At 33.2% G+C, this 19,004-nt stretch overlaps 1 protein-coding gene across 1 annotated transcript in view; it reads right to left on the bottom strand.

Annotated features, from left to right (window-relative positions):
* Positions 1–19,004, bottom strand: part of LOC110037197 (proteasome subunit alpha type-2-B) — a 104,382-nt gene that overhangs the window by 73,325 nt on the left and 12,053 nt on the right. Inside the window, exons 3-4 of the mRNA XM_020741782.1 lie at positions 5,989–6,053; positions 1,816–1,862 (exon numbers count right to left, since the gene is read on the bottom strand). Coding sequence (XP_020597441.1) covers positions 1,816–1,862; positions 5,989–6,053 — 112 coding nt within the window. The remainder of the gene's footprint in view (positions 1–1,815; positions 1,863–5,988; positions 6,054–19,004) is intronic.

Raw genomic sequence — 19,004 nt, forward strand, 5'->3', positions numbered from 1 at the left:
ATACACAAAGCCCCAACACAGCCACCACCCAATCAAGCCCCACACAACACACCCACAGCCACAACACACATAGCACACACCCACAGCTCCAACACAACACAGCCACACACACACACACCCTAAACCCAAGATAGCCACCACCCAAACAAGCCCCGCACATACAGCCCAACAAAACACAAACCACAACACACAGCCACACACACGCCCACAGCCAAATACATCTGAATTGTATGTTACACACGTAAATTTTAAGCTCACGGCCAAATACAACCATCATGTACAGTCACACACGCACACAACCAAATACAACCACCATATACAGCCACACACACTCAGCCAAATAAAACCACCATATAGATGCCCACAAACCACACATAACCACCACCAAAGGCCAATATAACAAATAGCACATACACAGCCCCAACACAGCCACACCCAACCAAGCCCCACATACAGCCACAACACACATAGCACACACCCACAGCCCTAACACAAGACAGCCACACACACCCTCTAAACCCAACACAGCCACCACCTAACCAAGCCCCGCACAAACAGCCCAACACAACAGAAACCACAACATAGAGCACCCAAGGCCAACCACACACAACTACACACACATCCACAGCCAAATAAATCACAATTGTATGCTAGACATGTATATTTTAAGCCCATAGTCAAATTTAACCACCATATACAGCCACAAACACACCCACAGCCAAATACAACCCCCATATTGATGCCCACAAACCGCACAGCCACAACTCAAAGCAACCATAGCAACACAACAGCACAGACAGTCAATTGCAACGGAGAATCGTGCAAAACCACAAGATGCAACCTCATCACCCCAATTCACTTTCACCCATTCGCAAAATTATCCAAAAATCGAAAAATCTCACAAAGAAAGTCATTTCATCAGAAAAACGCGTAAAGATGACCATTAAATCGAAAAATTGCCACAAATTGTGAATAGAAAAGCATTCCATCGAAATACTTACAGAGCACAGTAACCAGAGGTTGGAGGGAGGAGAAAGGGGTGAAAAGCACCGTTACAAGTAACCGAGGGAGAAAGGCGACCAAGGAGTTACATAGGGCAGAATAGGGGTCGAGCGAGGAGACGGATCAACAAAAGGGCGCAGAGTAAAAAGCAAAATTAAGAACGCGGGACACGGGGTCGATCCCGCGGTCGCATTTAATAAACGAATTGAAACGGTGGTTCCAAATAAGCAGCCCAAACATAAGAAACAAACGCCCCTTCAGCGTTTTCAAAACGCCAAACGCATTTATAAGCTGCCCCAAATGAGGCCTTAAGTGTGTTCAGAATTTAATTAAAGCATGGTATGATTCACAAATTTCATAGGAAATTCATACTTAATGATACTAATAAAAATATCTTTCATGCTAAATTCTCTGATCGAAGTATGCCAATAAAAATGTTCTGTTCCAATGTGCGAGATGTGTTCAAAATGACTTACAATGAATGGACATGCTTGCTTAAAATTGTCAAAAGTTAAATTCAGTCTGACTACATGCAAGCAACTATACAAGAAAGATTCAAAAAAAAAAAAAAAAGTCAAAAAAAAAACAAAAAGGAGCCTCACATGACATACCAAACAAACCTCAAAAAAAGAATTTGCGAGACAGACAAAAAAAAAAAAAGAGTGCAAGGAAACCTAAATCCAAAGGCTAATAAATTACTTCAACAAATATCTAAGTGTGAAATAAACTTTCAGGGAGCAAAAAAAAAAAGAGAACTTTACATGCATGCATAAAAGCAAGTTTCGGAATGCTAAAAAAAGTGAACTTATTTACCTGTAGACAACGCCAATGTTAGGTGTCATAAGTTGAATCTTCTGGACCTGCAGTTAGTTTGGAGCGAGAAATAAAAAGAACCTTAAGTCGGAATATAAAATTATAAAGTTCAATTGAAATAGTTTCATCATTCTACACCAAAGAAGTAAACGTATGTACGTTTATTGAGGTGAACTGCCCCATTTAAAAGTATAATCAAAGGAGAGAAGTGAGAGACAAAGTGTTCATTTTTTTAAGTGTGCTTTTTTAAATAAGAAATCAATATCTATAAAGTGTATAAAATACATACCTATGCGGGGTAGAAAAATACCCGTGATGTTTACCAAACAAGCAAAAATCATATTTGCAATGCATTGAACACAAAACCCTAAACCTATGGCAAAGAGATCATCCAAAGCAGGTAATATATGAGAATTAGCACTCAGAAAACATTATTTATAAAAGAAAAATCTCTTAATAATAAATTGAAAGAACGAAATGCTATACAACTCAGTTGTATAAAATCATATAAATACACTTTAAATTAAATAATACAAAAAAATATAATAAAAAAAGCAAAAAAAGTGAAGATATGCAGGAGCAATTTCGAAGGTTGTAGGAGGATGAGGGGAAGTAAAGTGAAACAACAATCACATATAAAAGCCGGAGTAATCACCAAATAAGATTTTCTAGTGATTGGGTCCAACTGGGTTTGATCATTTGTTGATTATTCACAATGGTGAAAGAGAGAGAAGCGCAAAACAGCAAAAAAAATGAAGGCAATGCCAAAATGGTAGAGGAGATACAGTAATTGAAGTGGAGGGGGAGAATTAAGCTGACATAATTGTGTATACAGAGTATGCAGTAGGAGGGTAACACGTTTTGAAGTAATGTTCTTTGTAAGGATGGGAAATAAACAATAAAAATTGCTCATAACATAAAGGATTATGTTCATCAAATAGTTGCAATAGAAGAGGAATTATTTAGCATCTCCCAATTCTCTTCCAATTTTCTGATGAACTTTTTCATCCTTTGGTTCTTATATAAGACATTTGTTAATTTCTAAGATTGCATCTTTGCTTAACATGTTTTGAAAAGGACTGTAAAGAGTATCAAGGCATTCAGACATTTCTAAGTTCCTCTTCCTTTCTTTTAATGGAAAAGGAAACTTTTTAGTTTCCCAATTTTTTCATTTTTGAGATAAAAACCATGATATTGGAACCTTTGCTTGACTTCTGCATCCCGGAGAAATGAAATGAATTAATTGTAGAAGTATCAACATGTTTAGTTTGTATATCAACTACTTTATTCGCCAATAACTAGCCTATACAATATATGTAACATGATTACATTTCTATAAAATTTACATATAAATCTCAATGACATTATCTTGTTACATAACACTTCTATGACACTTGTCATCCATTTTAACCACGAAGCCTTTACTCCAAACATTATAAAAATCATGTTTTCCTCTTAAACTAAAACCACATTATCGTCACTTTGAATGCATCTAACAAGACATGGTATAAAAATATATAGTATGAGGCCTGCGACAATCCTTTCTTGACCTCATTGGATAATACATCAGGCTTATACCTCACATAATGTAAGGCCTGCCTCAAGAAACACCTCTCCTTGGTTCTAATCAGGAATATGCAATATAATATAAGCTTTTTCATAAAATAAATACAAATAAAATAAATCTAATAAATATTCACCACTTATCCATATAATACACGACTGAAAATGAAATTGAAATTATTATTACCAACATAGCCGTTGAATTAAAATTTGATAAATAGTATTATTAATTAATATTTAGAAGATGATTGAAATTTATAATGAGGAGAAATGAGAGAATATGAAACAAGTGATGATGCGATGAGAGAGAAAGTAAATAGTTAATTTACTAATAAAAGTCATGACGATTTTTTAAAGTAAAAATCTTAACATTAGTGGCTTGTTATATTCTTAATTTGATAGATGACAGTAGGAGTGTGAGAGAGACTAATTGAATCAAACCTATCTTGAATCGTTATCTTATGTTTCATTTTAATGTTTGTATAATCTTTTTCATTTTATGATTTGATGTTAGGATGTTAGCATGCTACTTACTATAAATAATTCATTGCTTTTACCACATAAGGATGCTAACTATGTTATATTTTAATTTATAAAATGGTTAAAATTTCAATATGTTACTTTTTACTACACATTGTGAACTTAGTATAATACTTATTGCTTTGTGTGATTTGTTAATTTTGAGACTAACGCCTCAAAATGTCTAGCTACATGAAAAAGAAAATGCCTCGATGGCCAACGGCACAATTTTAAGTTTTAACATAATCATCTCATCAAGGTCAATTTTAATGCATAGAACATAATCAAAACCTCTATATCTCATATATATTGCTTAAGCTACTTTATATAACTCAATTTTTTTTCTTATGCATCAAACCTATTACATAAAATAATCAAAGTTGTAGTTTTTGGCTTGATCGCTACCCTCATTGCAAGACTTCTAGAATCCTTACAATGCTAGTAGGTTAAATAATTTGCTTTTTGCCTCTACTTAAAAATCATAATTCTTTTATTTATAACCTTTCATGTCTCCTCAACTCACTAAATCACTTTACTTGCATATTATACAATTTTTGACTACCTAAGAACATCCACAATATTATTTTCAAATAAAATCAGTCAAATTGTCACAAATAAATTTTGGCTCAACTACAAAACTCCAGTTTACCTTGGTAATATATCTTCGAAGGTCTAACAAAGCACCCAAGGCAATTATTATTTTTTAATATTTCTTTATACTACTAAGAAACATATCCTTAACAAGTAATAGATTCTGTATAGTCAAACTATCTATTATTAATAACCTTACAAACTTTGCCCAAAAAAAAAATTCTTACATTGTAATAAAAAGAAGTCAATTTGTGATTTGGGCATTCTACTCTTAAAAGCAAAGAAAGTTCTCATCTATTAGAGAATGGGATTGCAATTGCAAGGCCATAACATACTTCATGATCAAATATAACTTCTCCAATAGCATTCGTATCTTTATTCCTACCATTATGCATCTTCTCATAAACTAACTTAATAGAAACTATGCATCAATTTAATTTGCCACTTAAATTTATACAACCATCATCAATTATATATATTACATACATTTCATATCAAACCTGACTTTTCAAATTTTCTATAATCCAATTAAAAGTGCATAAGCACTATATTTATAATAGCATCACCAATAAGTAATATATTTTCATTCTTCATTCATCCAACTTTTTCATCTTTCAACTCCTTTCAACTCTCTCACTACTGCTAATGATTAATCACAAATGATTAATCACAATTGTGTTAAGTTGGGCATGATATTCAATGATGTCATTCCATGTCATTTCAATCAAACATCTCATATATCTCACCACAACAAGGATTAGATGTGGCGCATCCATTAAAAGCATCTTCGCAAACATTGCCAATTTAAAATCACAAGCATTCTTATCATACATCTTCCAAACATGCAATAGCTTAATCATAGTTGGGTTAAGTAGCTTTAAAAAAATTTAGCTTTTCACATTGCATTTTAAAAACAAAAAATAGTAATAGAACATAAAACACTATAAAGTCGAGGAAAAAAAAAACATAGACGTGTGAAATGAAAATAAATAAAAATACACTTCTCAAAAGATAATTTGGAAATTTACATAAAAACCACACAATTCTGATGTATTTACATATTTAACACCCAAAGTTTTATATTTATACTTATAACACCTTGGTGTCATAAAACTATACAAGAAAAGGTGCATTTTATTTTTAAAAAGGTAGTGACGGCATGGTATTTTTGATATGATATTAAAGATTTGAGTGGTATCCATGTAAATATGAACGTTTACATGCTAGATATCTAAATGTATAAGAATTGTGTGGAATGAAATGCCCCAAGATAATTTATTCAGCGGGAAGTTAGTAATCAACTTCCGTAGAAAAATTAAGGTGGCAATGCTTTGCTCTCCTACTGGCATAACTGAAGCCAAGTTCAGCAATCAGATAAAGAAACAAGATGCACAGCCTTTCTATGACTCCAACTATAATTTAAAATCGGAAAACACAACTTCAAGTAAGAAGAAAAAAAGGTGGCAATTGTCTGACAAAGGGTACAAATATTATGCTTACAGATGTTTCATCCACTAAAATTGAAGGCAGCTTCTTCTCCGTTGCAATAACAACACCATTTGCGGCTGCAGCAATATCATCAAGAGTCAAAAAGATCATGATGGAAAGAAACAGAAAACAGTATGGCATTGTTCGTAATATATTAATAAGAATCAAAAAGAAGTTTTCAAGTAGAGTTGGATCTTCTGAATAACCTCCATCAAATCACTTCTGCTTCTTCATTTTTATTTGAATGGGAAATTTACATATGCAGCACACAATTCTTATGCATTTACATATCTCACACCTAAACTTTTATAATTACATAAATAGCATTTTGGTGCTTTAAAACTATGCATGAAAAAGGGGTAATTGACTTTTAAAAGTGGTAATAGTTATATTTTTGACGTGATATTAAAGGTTTGAGTGCTATGTGTGTAAAATGAAAGTTTAGGTGTGAGAAATGTAAAACGAAAGAATTGTGTGCTATGTATGTAAATGCACCTGCAAGAATTTGATAACTGACGGCTAGCTTTTTTTACAACTCGATAAAATTCCTTTGATGCATATGATATTTACACTATTTCATTGTCTTAATTGTTTCTCAAGCGGAACTCTAGCAAATGATAATTCATTACATTATTTTACTTTATTCAAATTAATATTATATTTCAACATCTCAGGCATTAGCATTAATTTTCTTAGATTATGAGAGATCACGTTGACTTTTTTTCTTGCATGGCAATTATATAGGTTTAAAAGTAGTGGCAGGGAAAATTAACTGAAAAACTGTTTCATACTGCTTAGAATAAAAAAATTTAACTTCAGGTTAAGCATGGAAAAAAAAGGTAAAATTGTGGATTTCATGCAAAATTTTCAAACGTTAAAAATTAACTTTAGAATCCCACTGAAATAACTATTTTCATGGTACATCCATTATTGTTTATCTTCTAAAACTATTAAGAAGCCTATTTGAAGAAAAAAGACATCATTCAGCATCTAAGAAGTGATATTTGTTTGCTGATGCAGAACACTCAATTGGTTGGCAAGGGTTGCTGAGAATTATTCTACTCACAAATCAGGCAGCTTGTCCTACTGAGGATTTCTCCTTGAGACGAAAGCTTATATATGTCCGACACTAATCTTATTAGAATATTTTAGCATAAATCCAAATGGATTTTATAATTATTAAAAATAGTCAAAGGGTTATGGAAAAACAATAAAATTTCTAAATAAACCTCTGGTTGAATGTGCAATTCTATCTAGTATTTTCAAGGGGTAGGTTAAATTTTCTAGGGAGATCATCTCCTTGTACAAATTTAACATTTTGTTTTATTGCTATGGTGCCTCCTCTAAAATCTTGTAATTGATTATCTTCAAAAAAGATCCAATCTAGATTTCTACAAATGCACAATTTTCAATTTATTGCATGCATTTCATGTTTTCAAATATTTATGCATTATTTCTTGTATAAAAATATTAAATTATCATATGCATAGATCTCGTTGTATTCATCTAAGGTAAAGAAAAATTGGAAAAATTATGAGTTTGTGATATAAGAAATAGCGTGTATTTGCATGATTTTGAGCATTTTATTGAAGATTTGTATCAACAAAATCAAACATCAATGCATTATACATCACTTCATTAGAAATAATATACGTTAAATTGATTATTTATAGCAAGATGATTTATATTCCATCTAAATCAATGCAAGCTTCAACAATACTCTAAATAATAAATGTTACAAATGGAAACCAAATGTTACAAATGAAAACCAAAAATGATAGCCTATTTTTAACCCACGAGCCCCTAATTATTTAATAAAAGCAAAATTAGATTATAATTTATTTTCTAATAGTTTTTGCATATAAAACATGTTATAGGTATTATTTATATTCATTTAGTTATAATGTTAATAAAAAGCTAAAAGGAATTACAAAATTGGCATTACCGGCTGTGAACCTCCGGTGCCATAGAGACTGGTAAAATCGCTTTTGAGTGCTCATGTCAAGGTCCTGGTATGACTTAATTATTGTGGTAATGATAATCTAAACTCTAAAATGACTATTTTCTATAACGTTTTAGAATATTGAAAAAGAGGCATGCTTTCAAAGGATCTTGCTTGTCATTTTGGAAATAATTTAAACTTTTAAACTTCTCTATATCTCAAGCTAAGAACCTAATTCAACTCACATTGAAAATCTATCAAGTAAAATTTTTCAAAAACCACAGGAACCTGCTGTATTAGTGTCCGAATTAGCGTCGGACATAATGTCGACTCAAAATTAGCACGAGATTTGCATCCGTATAGCATCTTGCGCGGTCCCATAGATGAAAAAAATCGGCGCAGACGCTTTGCGTCGAGCTAACGACGCTAAGCTGACATTGTAGCATCAGAATTATCCGACGCTACTAGTTACTTGTTAACATCGAAAAAATTTGACACTACTCTGACGCTAACGCCCTAATAATCCCAATCCCAAGCCACATCCCTCATTTCTTCATTTCTTCTTCCGGATTGTAGATTCCTCCCCTCTGGTGCTCCTCCATGTCAGAGCTCGATTTCCGGCATCTCCGGCTAGTTTTCACGACTCAATTTACGTCCAATGCGAGAAATCCTCCTCTAGGTCTTCTAGCTTGGATTATTTCCTCATCCAACGCATGTTTTTATGTTATTTTCGCTTTTTTTTCCTAACATGTGTAAGAATTGAAATTTTGGTTTTAGATATGCAATGCATAGAGATTAGATGGTTTTTTAAGTGGAATATATAGTTTACGTATTAGATATGTAAGGCACATGGCTTGAATAATTTTTATGTGAAAAATATAGTTTAGGTGTTAGTCATGTAATGCTTAGGCTTTGTGTTTAGGTGGTGTTAGTGTTGTTTTTTATCTGATATTAAAGATTTGAGTGATATGTATCAAAATATAAAAGTTTAGGTGTGAGATATGTAAATACATAAGAATTTTGTGCTATGTATGTAAATGCCTCAAAAAGGTTTGTGTTAGCTATGTACTGCTTATAGGAGCTGTGTGGTTTTTTTTTTTTTGTGAAATGTAAGGTTTAGGTGTTAGACGTGTAGGGGTTGTCTGGCAACGGATTTAAGATCAAATTTAGGCGGTATTTCAGAAATCTTGTCAGACAATCAATTTGGACAAAATAGAGCTCAAGATGATGTAAATCTCTATTTCACGTATTTCGGCTATAAATCCTACAAATCAATGGATTTATAAGATTTAAGTTTGCCTGTTGTGCATTTAAAATTGTATAAAAATGATTTTAACCTATTAATTTAATGAATATATGACACTCAATATGACACAATGGAGAAACAAGTTTCATGTAGTCGGCCACCCTTAGTGGGAAAAATGTTTTGTTGTTTTGCCACATTAAACATCGATCATCTAATAAACCAATTAGGATAGTAAATGTTATAGATATGACTTTTGTTAAAAATGCTAGAGAAAGACCTAAAAAGACAAAGGCGTGTTGTATAAAAAATGATCTCAATCTATTTGAATTAAATGAAAAATATGCCACTCAATAGAACGCAATGAAGAAAAAATATGCCACTCAATAGAACGCAATGAAGAAAAAAGATTCATGTAGCCGACACCAGCTGCCAACCGCACTAAATTTGTATGTATGTAATACATGAAATTCCTATTGTATAAACGACATATATCTAAGTGTATTGATTTATATAGCTACATCTGTATAGTAGATGTATATTTGAAACATGAGACCATAGATGCATAACAAATTAGATCCAGAAAGAAAAGGACTTACAGACAAGTTTTTGGCTTTTGTTGAAAAATGTGTGCAAAAGACATTGCAACTCCCTATTTATCTTTCAGAAGGAAGGTTTTGATGCCCCCGTGCGAAGCACAAGAATCAAGCTTATCTGATACCTGATGAAGTGAAGTTTGATCTATATCGTAGAGGATTTGAACCCAATTATTGGTATTGGACTTCACATGGCGAGTTTGAACCAGATGTTCAATACGTTAGCCTCATCAAGTTATGCCCCTCCAACGGTTTATGATTCTAGTGTGTATGAGGAAATGACTGCTGATGTCAGCATGGCTCATTTTGTTGAAATTATGTCTGATGATGATCAAGAACCGAATAGTAAGGCACAACAATTTTTTGAATTATTAAATGTTGCACAATAACTTTTGTGAGAATGATGCACTTCATACACGGAGTTATTGATTGCCCTGAGAATATTGAGTATCAAATCCGATTTCAACATGCCAAGGGAATGTTTTAATCAAGTAGCAACCTTATTAAAGAACATGAACTTTAAAAATAATTTAGTTCCAGAAGATTTGTACTGAACAAAAAAAAAAAGTTACAATCGAAGTTAAGGTTACTATCTGAAAAGATAGATTGCTGCGGTAACGGTTGCATGTTATATTACAAGGAAGATACACTGGGGACAAAATACAAATTTTGCAGTGTTGATAGGTTAAATTATTTATGGCAAACAACTCTTTTATTTTATTCTCATTCCATGGGTTCAATGATTGTTTGTTTCTATACGTACAGCTCCTCACATGACATGTCATAATACAAGATTTGTTTGTACTAATACAATGACTCATTCTTCAGTTGTTGAAGCCTGAAAACACTTCTATTGTAGTCATATTGACTTCGCAGCAAAGCCTCGTAACATTAGATTTGACTTATGTGCAAATGGGTGCACAATATACAATCACGTTGCAACCTCATGTTGGTCAATTATTGTCACGTCATACAATTTATCTCTTGATATGTGTATGACTGTGTTATTTTTATTTCTAACGTTGATCATACCATGTCCACATAGCCTCAAGGATTAAATTGACGTGCACTTACGGCCTCTTATAGATGAGTTACAAATATTGTGAGAAACAAGTGTGTTGGCTTGTGTTATTACAATGAAACATAATTTTCATCTTAGAGCTGCTTTTATGTGAACGATTAATGATTTCCCGGCTTATGAGAAGTTATCTGGTTGGATCACATACAAAAAATTGACACGTCCCTGCAGCATGGACGTGTCCAAAGCATTCACTTTGAATCATGAAAAAAAAATTCCCGGTTCAATTGTCATCGAAGGTTGTTAACAAGTGATCACCCATTTAGGAGGATTAATGATGTATTTTTCATAAATATAATTGAAAGATCAAGTCAATCCCCAAGAATAAGTGGAAGTGATTTATTGTAGATGATCAATGAAGTATCAAATATCACTAGAAGACTGGAACTAACCTCGAGTAGTCTTCTAGATTTTGGCGTTACACATACTAGGACGAAGCTGAGTATTTTTTGGGAACTTTCATACTGGATAACCAATCTGATTAAGCATAATTTGGATGTTATTCATGTTAAAAAAGACTTTTTTTTATAATATATTCAATAATTATGGATATTAACAAAAAAACTGATGACAACGTCAAAACAAGACTGACCCTGAAGATGTATTGAAAGATGAAAGGGTTAGAACTACAAGAGACAAATGTAGATAAAATAATATAGTCAAAGCTACATATTGTCTCACATTTAATCAACGAAAAGCAATTTTTAGTGGTTGCATTCTTTGAAGTTTTCAAGTTATTGTGTTTCTAATGAAAGTCGATGTGTTGATTTAGAGACGGGAAAAATATTTGGTATGAAAAGTCACAATTATCATATTTTCATGCAGTTCTTATTAATTATTGTATTCAATGTCCTACTAAAGTTGGTATTTGATCCATTGATCGAAATCAGCATATTCTTCAAGGAGTTGTGTGTTAGGACTTTGAATGTTGATTCACTGAGAAGCCTTGACACGTGCATTCATTTATTATCATGCAAACTGCAACGGATATTTCCTCCTGATTTTTTTGACTCAATGGAACATCTGCCCATACATCTGTGTTATGAGGCTATAATTAGAGATCCAGTGCAATACAGGTTGATGTATCCATTTGTATGTCTTTTATTTTAGAGTAAACTACTATCTTATTTTTCTAAATGACTCAACCGTGCAAATTTCTAAATAAAATAAAAAAACCTATAAAGAATAAAGCACGCCCAAAGGGATCGATATGTGAAACATAGGGTATTACAGAAGACAATTATTTTATGTTCTAATTAATTCGATCAAGGGCAGCATACGCATGAAACTGTTGGTGAAAAGCCTTCACAAGCAGAATTATTTGTATTCAAGATATCAGTTGAACCATTAGGTAGACATGATATGCACTACATCAACGATAGAGAGTTTTGAACAGCTACATTGTATATTCTACTGAACTGCGATGAAGTACAACTATTCCTACAGCGAGATTAAATTTAATCGAAAATATTCTTAGTTATTATCTCGAATGTTATACCAATTAACTCAAACATAAAAATAACAATGATGTCCGCAAATTATTTACCGAGAGCTTGAACATAGGGGATGATTCTCTTGTAAGCAAAAAGAGCGAAGAAGAATTTCAAAAATGACTCAAATTATACATACGTTAAAGTAACTTTTCAATTCATCGGTACGTCGTGTAATTGTAATCTACAAAATAAAATTAGTTATGCTTTGAAACTTCTTCTAAGTTCATAATACAAGCAACAGAATCACAGACCAGGGTTTAGTAGATCTTGCTTAGGGGTGTAATCGTGGTGTCAAAACATGGCAAATATTTGATGTGAATGATTACAAATTTCACACGAGCTCCTTGTGAGAAGGAAAGCTGACTTATAATTTTTGTGTTTCTGTTAAAGAAAACACACACACAAATAACAAGATCAGCTATTACGGCATATTAAATGAAGTAGTTCAGTTGCAATATCTAGATTACGTTGAACGCAATTTCTACATGTTTAACTGTGAGTAGTTTGATCCTATTTCTAATCGAGAAACACAGAAACTCAACCTGAATGATGTTACTGAAGTTAAAAAACAAACATAAGATATGCAAAATATGACCTATTTATTCTGGCACGTCGAACTAGTTTGGTTTATTATCTTCGATATCCTGATTGAGTAAGGGATAAACTTGATTCGCTTGTTGTATTGAAGAATAAACTTAGAAAAACTGTTGAGATGCAACATGTATCGAACTTATTCACCAAGAGTCATTTATGTCTGATTTTTGTATTCAGCCTAGTTCAATTGAAGATGTGTTACCCCTAAAGGATACTATTGAACTCCATGAAAAAGTCCCTCTAGATATGGATGAAAATCATGACGAGATTGACGAAAAAATTAAAAATTTTCATCAACTAACTCATCTAATGAAACAGACTAAAAAATGATGTCTATACTTAGATTATTATTTTTTGCACCTTGTTACTTTTACTTTCGCTTCTTACACTTGCTTGCTTTTCTTGATTTTATACGTAGTTATTGCATGCTTCATGTTGGCATTATACACTTTTCTGCTTTTACTTTTTTGTCCTATATTACATACTAAACTTGCTTACAAATTCTAATTATTTTCCTATTGCAGATGGCAGGAGCTCAGCCCCCAGAGAGACCTCGCGTTCAAGGGACTCTGAGAAACACATACCGGAGGCTGAAGAAGGTCGTCACTCGCGCTAAGAGGTAAGACACTCCTACAACCACTCCAATCACTCCTGCTGCCCCTCCTCCCACACCGGCTCACTTGCATGCGCCACCTCCCACACCTACATTGATTTTCCATCCAGATTCCTCCTCCAATAAGCCAGACCCCTCGACTCCGGCACCTCAGATGGTTGACTCCTCCGACAAGGTGTATATTGTGTCAGAGGGAGACTCTTAAGTCAAATTTCTCTTTACATTAGAGCATTTCAATTTTCATCTCATCTTTTATTGTTGGCATTATACACTATTCTGCTTGTACTTTTTGACTTATATTACATATTAATCCTGCTTACAAATTCTAATTATTTTCCTATTGCAGATGGCAGGAGCTCAACTCCCAGAGAGACCTCGCGTTCAGGGGACTTTGAGAAACACATACCGGAGGCTAGAGAAGGTTGTCAATTGACACTCCTACAGCCACTCCAATCACTCCTGCTGCCCCTCCTCCCACACCGGCTCACTTGCATGCACCACCTCCCACACCTGCCATCAATTTTCCATCCAGATTCCTCCTTCGATGAGCCAGACCCCTCGACTCCTGCACCTCAGATGGTTGACTCCTCCGACAAGGTGTATATTGTGTCGGAGGAAGATTTTTAAGTCGACTTTCTTTTTACATTAGAGCATTTCAATTTTCATCTCATCTTTTATTATAACTAACATTTCAATTTCAGTTTCTTCCCTCACATGTTGCCTGCGACACACATCACGGAGATCATCCGGAGCCAGTATGATCAGTCATTTCTCTCCTGAAAACATATCTCGATTGCGACTCGGAACAGTGGTTTAGAGAGTTTGAGAAATGATAATTCAATTTGAAATAGAATGTCAACTCTTATTTTGTATAATAATCAAACTTACATAATTTCTAATTGCAGCGGTCCTTCCATTGGTTGCGAGAACATCAACAGCAGATTCGTGGCAGGTATCGGCTCGGGGATATATTCACCACATCACGTAAGGGGCAAAGGCCCACATGGGTGGGTGAGGATGTCTGGGTTGATTTAAACAGAGTCTGGACCTCTCCGGGATACCGGAGGAAAAGACATACATACTAGCAAAATCGAATGACAAAGGGAGCGGGAGGGGTTGCACTCAACATTGGAGATTCAAACCCCCACACAAAGTACTACCAGAGGCTGGTAAGATCATCTCCAAATTTAGAAGCTTAAAGATTTATGTAATTATGTGATACTTTTATTTATCTGATCATGCATACAAGTCAAGAAACTTAACCAAGAGTCTTCCACTATAGATTTGCATGCCCCACAAATAGCAGTGGATCTCTGACCACTTTCGACGTGTCAATGTAAGTTCACAATTTTTTTTTTTTTTGCTATTGATATTTAAAATGACCAATCAATGTTTAAATTTTGTTATGCAGAAGTACAAGCTGTTCTGGGAGAGATTGAGGGAAATGGCTAGCCAGAACTCGTTGCCCTCCAGCAAAAGTGGTAGCAAGTCTACCGTTGTTCAGTTTGATTATGAGTTGTGGCTGTCAGCGGCGGGAAAGAAGGGGATAGTGTACGGCCTAGGCGCACAAAGCATAGCATTGAGGTCGAGCACTCTCATGCAACGCGATACAGGCTCAGTATGAGGAACTTGTCAGGCGGGTCATGTTGATGAATAAAGAGCTCTGATAGGTGCGTAAATGCCAGCAGATGGTCTAGTGCGCTTGACAGAGAGTGTTGATCGCAGAAGCTAGCGACATATAAGTGTTGTCAACGAGGATGTGGAGGAGCAGGATTAGATTTTTTATTGTGTTTTTTTATGTTCCCCCACCAAAGGGGCTAATCACATTTAATTTTCATTTCTATTTAAGATTATTTTCAGTTTTTGTAGTAGTGAACTTTGAACACTTTTATCTATTTTTCTTTAATTTAATTTGTTATCATTGTTTAGACATGGTGATTTTTTTTTCAGTTGTGATGATAGATATATAGATATATATAATGATCAGTTGTGGAAATCTAATCATTATGTTGTACCTTTTTTATTGTTTCTTATAGGTTTGTGTCGGATTAGCATCGGAAAATCCAACGCAAAAAATACAATAATTAGTTGATATTTGTCGTCGTTGATTTGTAATACCTTATTTATTGTTTTCTTACAGGTTTGCGTCGGAAAATCCGACTCAAAAAATACTATAATCAGTTTGATATTTGTCGTCATTAATTCAAAACATATTGTAATTCTGCGTAGGAATTAAGTCAACGCTAATTAACGTCCACCTTGGTGGACGCAAATACAAAGTTAAGGTTGCGTCGAATATATTTTCGACGAAAATTCACAAAAGTGGATTCTTATGTCGCTAGTGCCGATGCAAAACCAATTAGTGCACCCATTTTAACGTCAACATTTTGTAACGTAAATCCGACGCAAAACTTGATCAGCATCGAAAATATGCCCGATTAGCGTCGAAAATGTCCGCTGATAATATGTATATTTCTTGTAGTGACAGTTCTTTTCTTTCAAAATCCATTTTTAAATTTTTAAGGGCAAGTGTTTCATTCCCAAAGCTTGAGCGCAATCAAAGTTCACATCATTTACAAGTCTCTTTGGCTAGTGTGCACCGATCATCAAGTTTATTAAAACTCTATATTTTAATGCATTTTCTTCTAGCAAGATTTTGCTAGATCCCTTTAATCAAACTTAGTAGCTAGCTTTAGTTTTCTTTTGCTAAGGATTGAAATCACTTGGTGAGCCTTTCACATTGTATTTTTATCTTTGGATTGCACTAGCATATTAAGAAAATTTATAGAATATTATGATTTCTCCACTAGCTTAAGAAGAAACGAAGTTTAAGCTTGATGTAACAAGTAAAGGCAGTGAGTCCTAATCTAGGATGGAATCTGGCATGAACTTAGGCTAAATGAGGCTAAACCACATAAATTTTATCTAGTGCACTATCTGCCAGCACTATCTTTTAATTATTCTTTATTATATAATATTAATTTTGCAATTTTTTTTATTTATTTGCAAGTCAGATGATCTATACCTTTTAAGTAGTATCAAAGTCTTTTATTATTTAACATAAACACCAAGAGTTAGATTAACAGGACACAAGTTTATATGAGCAACAACAAAGGGCATGCATTCCACACTAAAATTTCCTTTCTTAGATATTGTTTCTTTTGTTTTTGGAAGAATACTATAAATACGTTTTTAATAGATGAGATCCTTATTTGTCAATATGATAAACATCTTAAGATTATGAATTGTTATGACATCGATAGAGTAAATTTGAAGCAAATTCTCAAGAAGACACCATATAAAATATTTCAAATGAAGATCTAAAATTGGTCAATTGCATGTTTTCAATGTAAATGTTATACTCTATATAACCTAAAGAGCAACCAAAAAATTTCGAAAAAGATTATAATGAAGATATATTTCTAAGATGCTCAAATATTAGTTACCTTTATAGAATTTTCAACTAGAGAAAAATGATGTGTAAGAATAAGTATTAGTTAATTTTTAAGAAAATTTGATAGAACTTATTTAAAATGACAAAAAAAACTAAAGTAATTTTGAAGAAACATAAGATGAGCCTACATTTAAAGAATAAAATATGTCATGAGCCATCCTAACGTCTTAATTATAGATGATCCATCCCAAAGTGTTAAATGTTAAAAACATACTGGAGAGGAGATAAATCACTTAGCTTGTATTTCTAAGATAGAAGCTAACAATATTGATAAAGCTATGAAAGATGAATTCTAGATTGTAACAATGCAATAATGTTTTTAGAAATTATGTTTGGGCATTATTCCATGAATCTAAATATCATAATATAATTGGAACTGAATAGATCTTTAGGAATAAGCTAGATAACCTAGAATATATTGTTAGAAATAAAGTAAAATTAGTCAAACAAGGGTAAGTGGACAGGATAAACTTTGAATAAACCTTTTCAACCATGGTAAAATTACAAAGACATTACACTACACCTTGCTAAATCTTTTATGAGAACTTGAAACTCATTCACATGGATGATACGAGTGAAATCTAATGAATTTACTGCCAAAATATCTTTCTATACCAACCCCTGTTATTTGAAGATATTGATTATCCATATCATATAAATTAAGCACAAAATTAATAATTTTAGCGAGGTCATAAAAGATACCATACAATGCATGAAGAAACTAGGAGATAACAAAATATTTTTTGAGGTTTATGTATATGAATATCGTTTTGAATTAAAAATTAGCCTTTGTATTATGCGTTCTCATTTATTATGAGTAAAAAGTTTGAAGTGAGAATGATGGAGAATTAAACATTCAATAGGATTTCAAATCAAGCTATACAAAAATGACAATTTCATCTATCAAGCAAAATACACAAATAAATTGACATGATAAGGCACCGATCTAGTAAAATCACATTAACCAAACTACTAAATAAGATAAAATTGGTTCAACATATTGAGAATGGGCACCACATATCTTATTAAAAGCAATACATATTTTATGTTTGTTTTTTATTTATTTGCACATTTTCAAACAAAACACAAGGAACCACATTTAACTGCAATAAATGCATATTTTGTTATTTAATTAACACATCTAAATTGAGTTTGTAGCATCCAAAAAAAAAATCTTTGTATTAGGAACTAATTAGTTATTCTATTGTTGGCTATGCTGGATGCAATGTCGATCAGAAAAACATATCTTCCACGTGTTAATTTATAGGATCTACACCCATGTCTTAGTCTTACAATAAGAATTATAAGGCCTTTATCCCTATAAAGGCTTAGTAATGTTGATTGGCATGGCTATGCTGCACAAAATGCTTTGGTTGGCAACAAATAGAAGACAATGAAGTTAGGCTATAATACATTCTAGTAAAGTATGACAACATAAGTACAATTAGCCTAACTAAAAATATAAATTAGCATTCACAAGCCCAACATATTGAGAATGGGCACCATTTTTAGTAGAAATCATGTGGAAGAAAAAATGTCAATTTTTAAATTGTTGACATATTTTAAAAACAATTAGAATAAGAAAATTTTCGTTAATTGTGAAGAAAATTAGGCATGATAGATTCTCAGGTTAGGCATGATTTAACAATATTATATATGCTTACCCTCTTCACTTTGGGATTTCCTATTAACTTGCCATAAGGAATATATATGTTAATATTCTAAGCTTATATTTACTCATAGATTTATGGGGATGTTTAGTTATATAATCCAAGAAAAAGATATAAATATAATAGCCACCTCATTCATGGATTAAATAAAAGAAAACATAAATCTAAGAGACAGATAGGTAGGGCTGTCAAAAAAGCTCGTTGTTCGCGAACAGTCCGTGTTCGATTCGCCAGAGCGTTCGTGTTCGATTCGCCAGAGCGTTCGTGTTCGATTCGCCAGAGCGTTCGTGTTCGATTCGCCAGAGCGTTCGTGTTCGATTCGCCAGAGCGTTCGTGTTCGATTCG

Source organism: Phalaenopsis equestris, unplaced genomic scaffold, assembly GCF_001263595.1.
Source record: "Phalaenopsis equestris unplaced genomic scaffold, ASM126359v1 Scaffold216725, whole genome shotgun sequence".
NCBI classification, from domain to species: domain Eukaryota; kingdom Viridiplantae; phylum Streptophyta; class Magnoliopsida; order Asparagales; family Orchidaceae; genus Phalaenopsis; species Phalaenopsis equestris.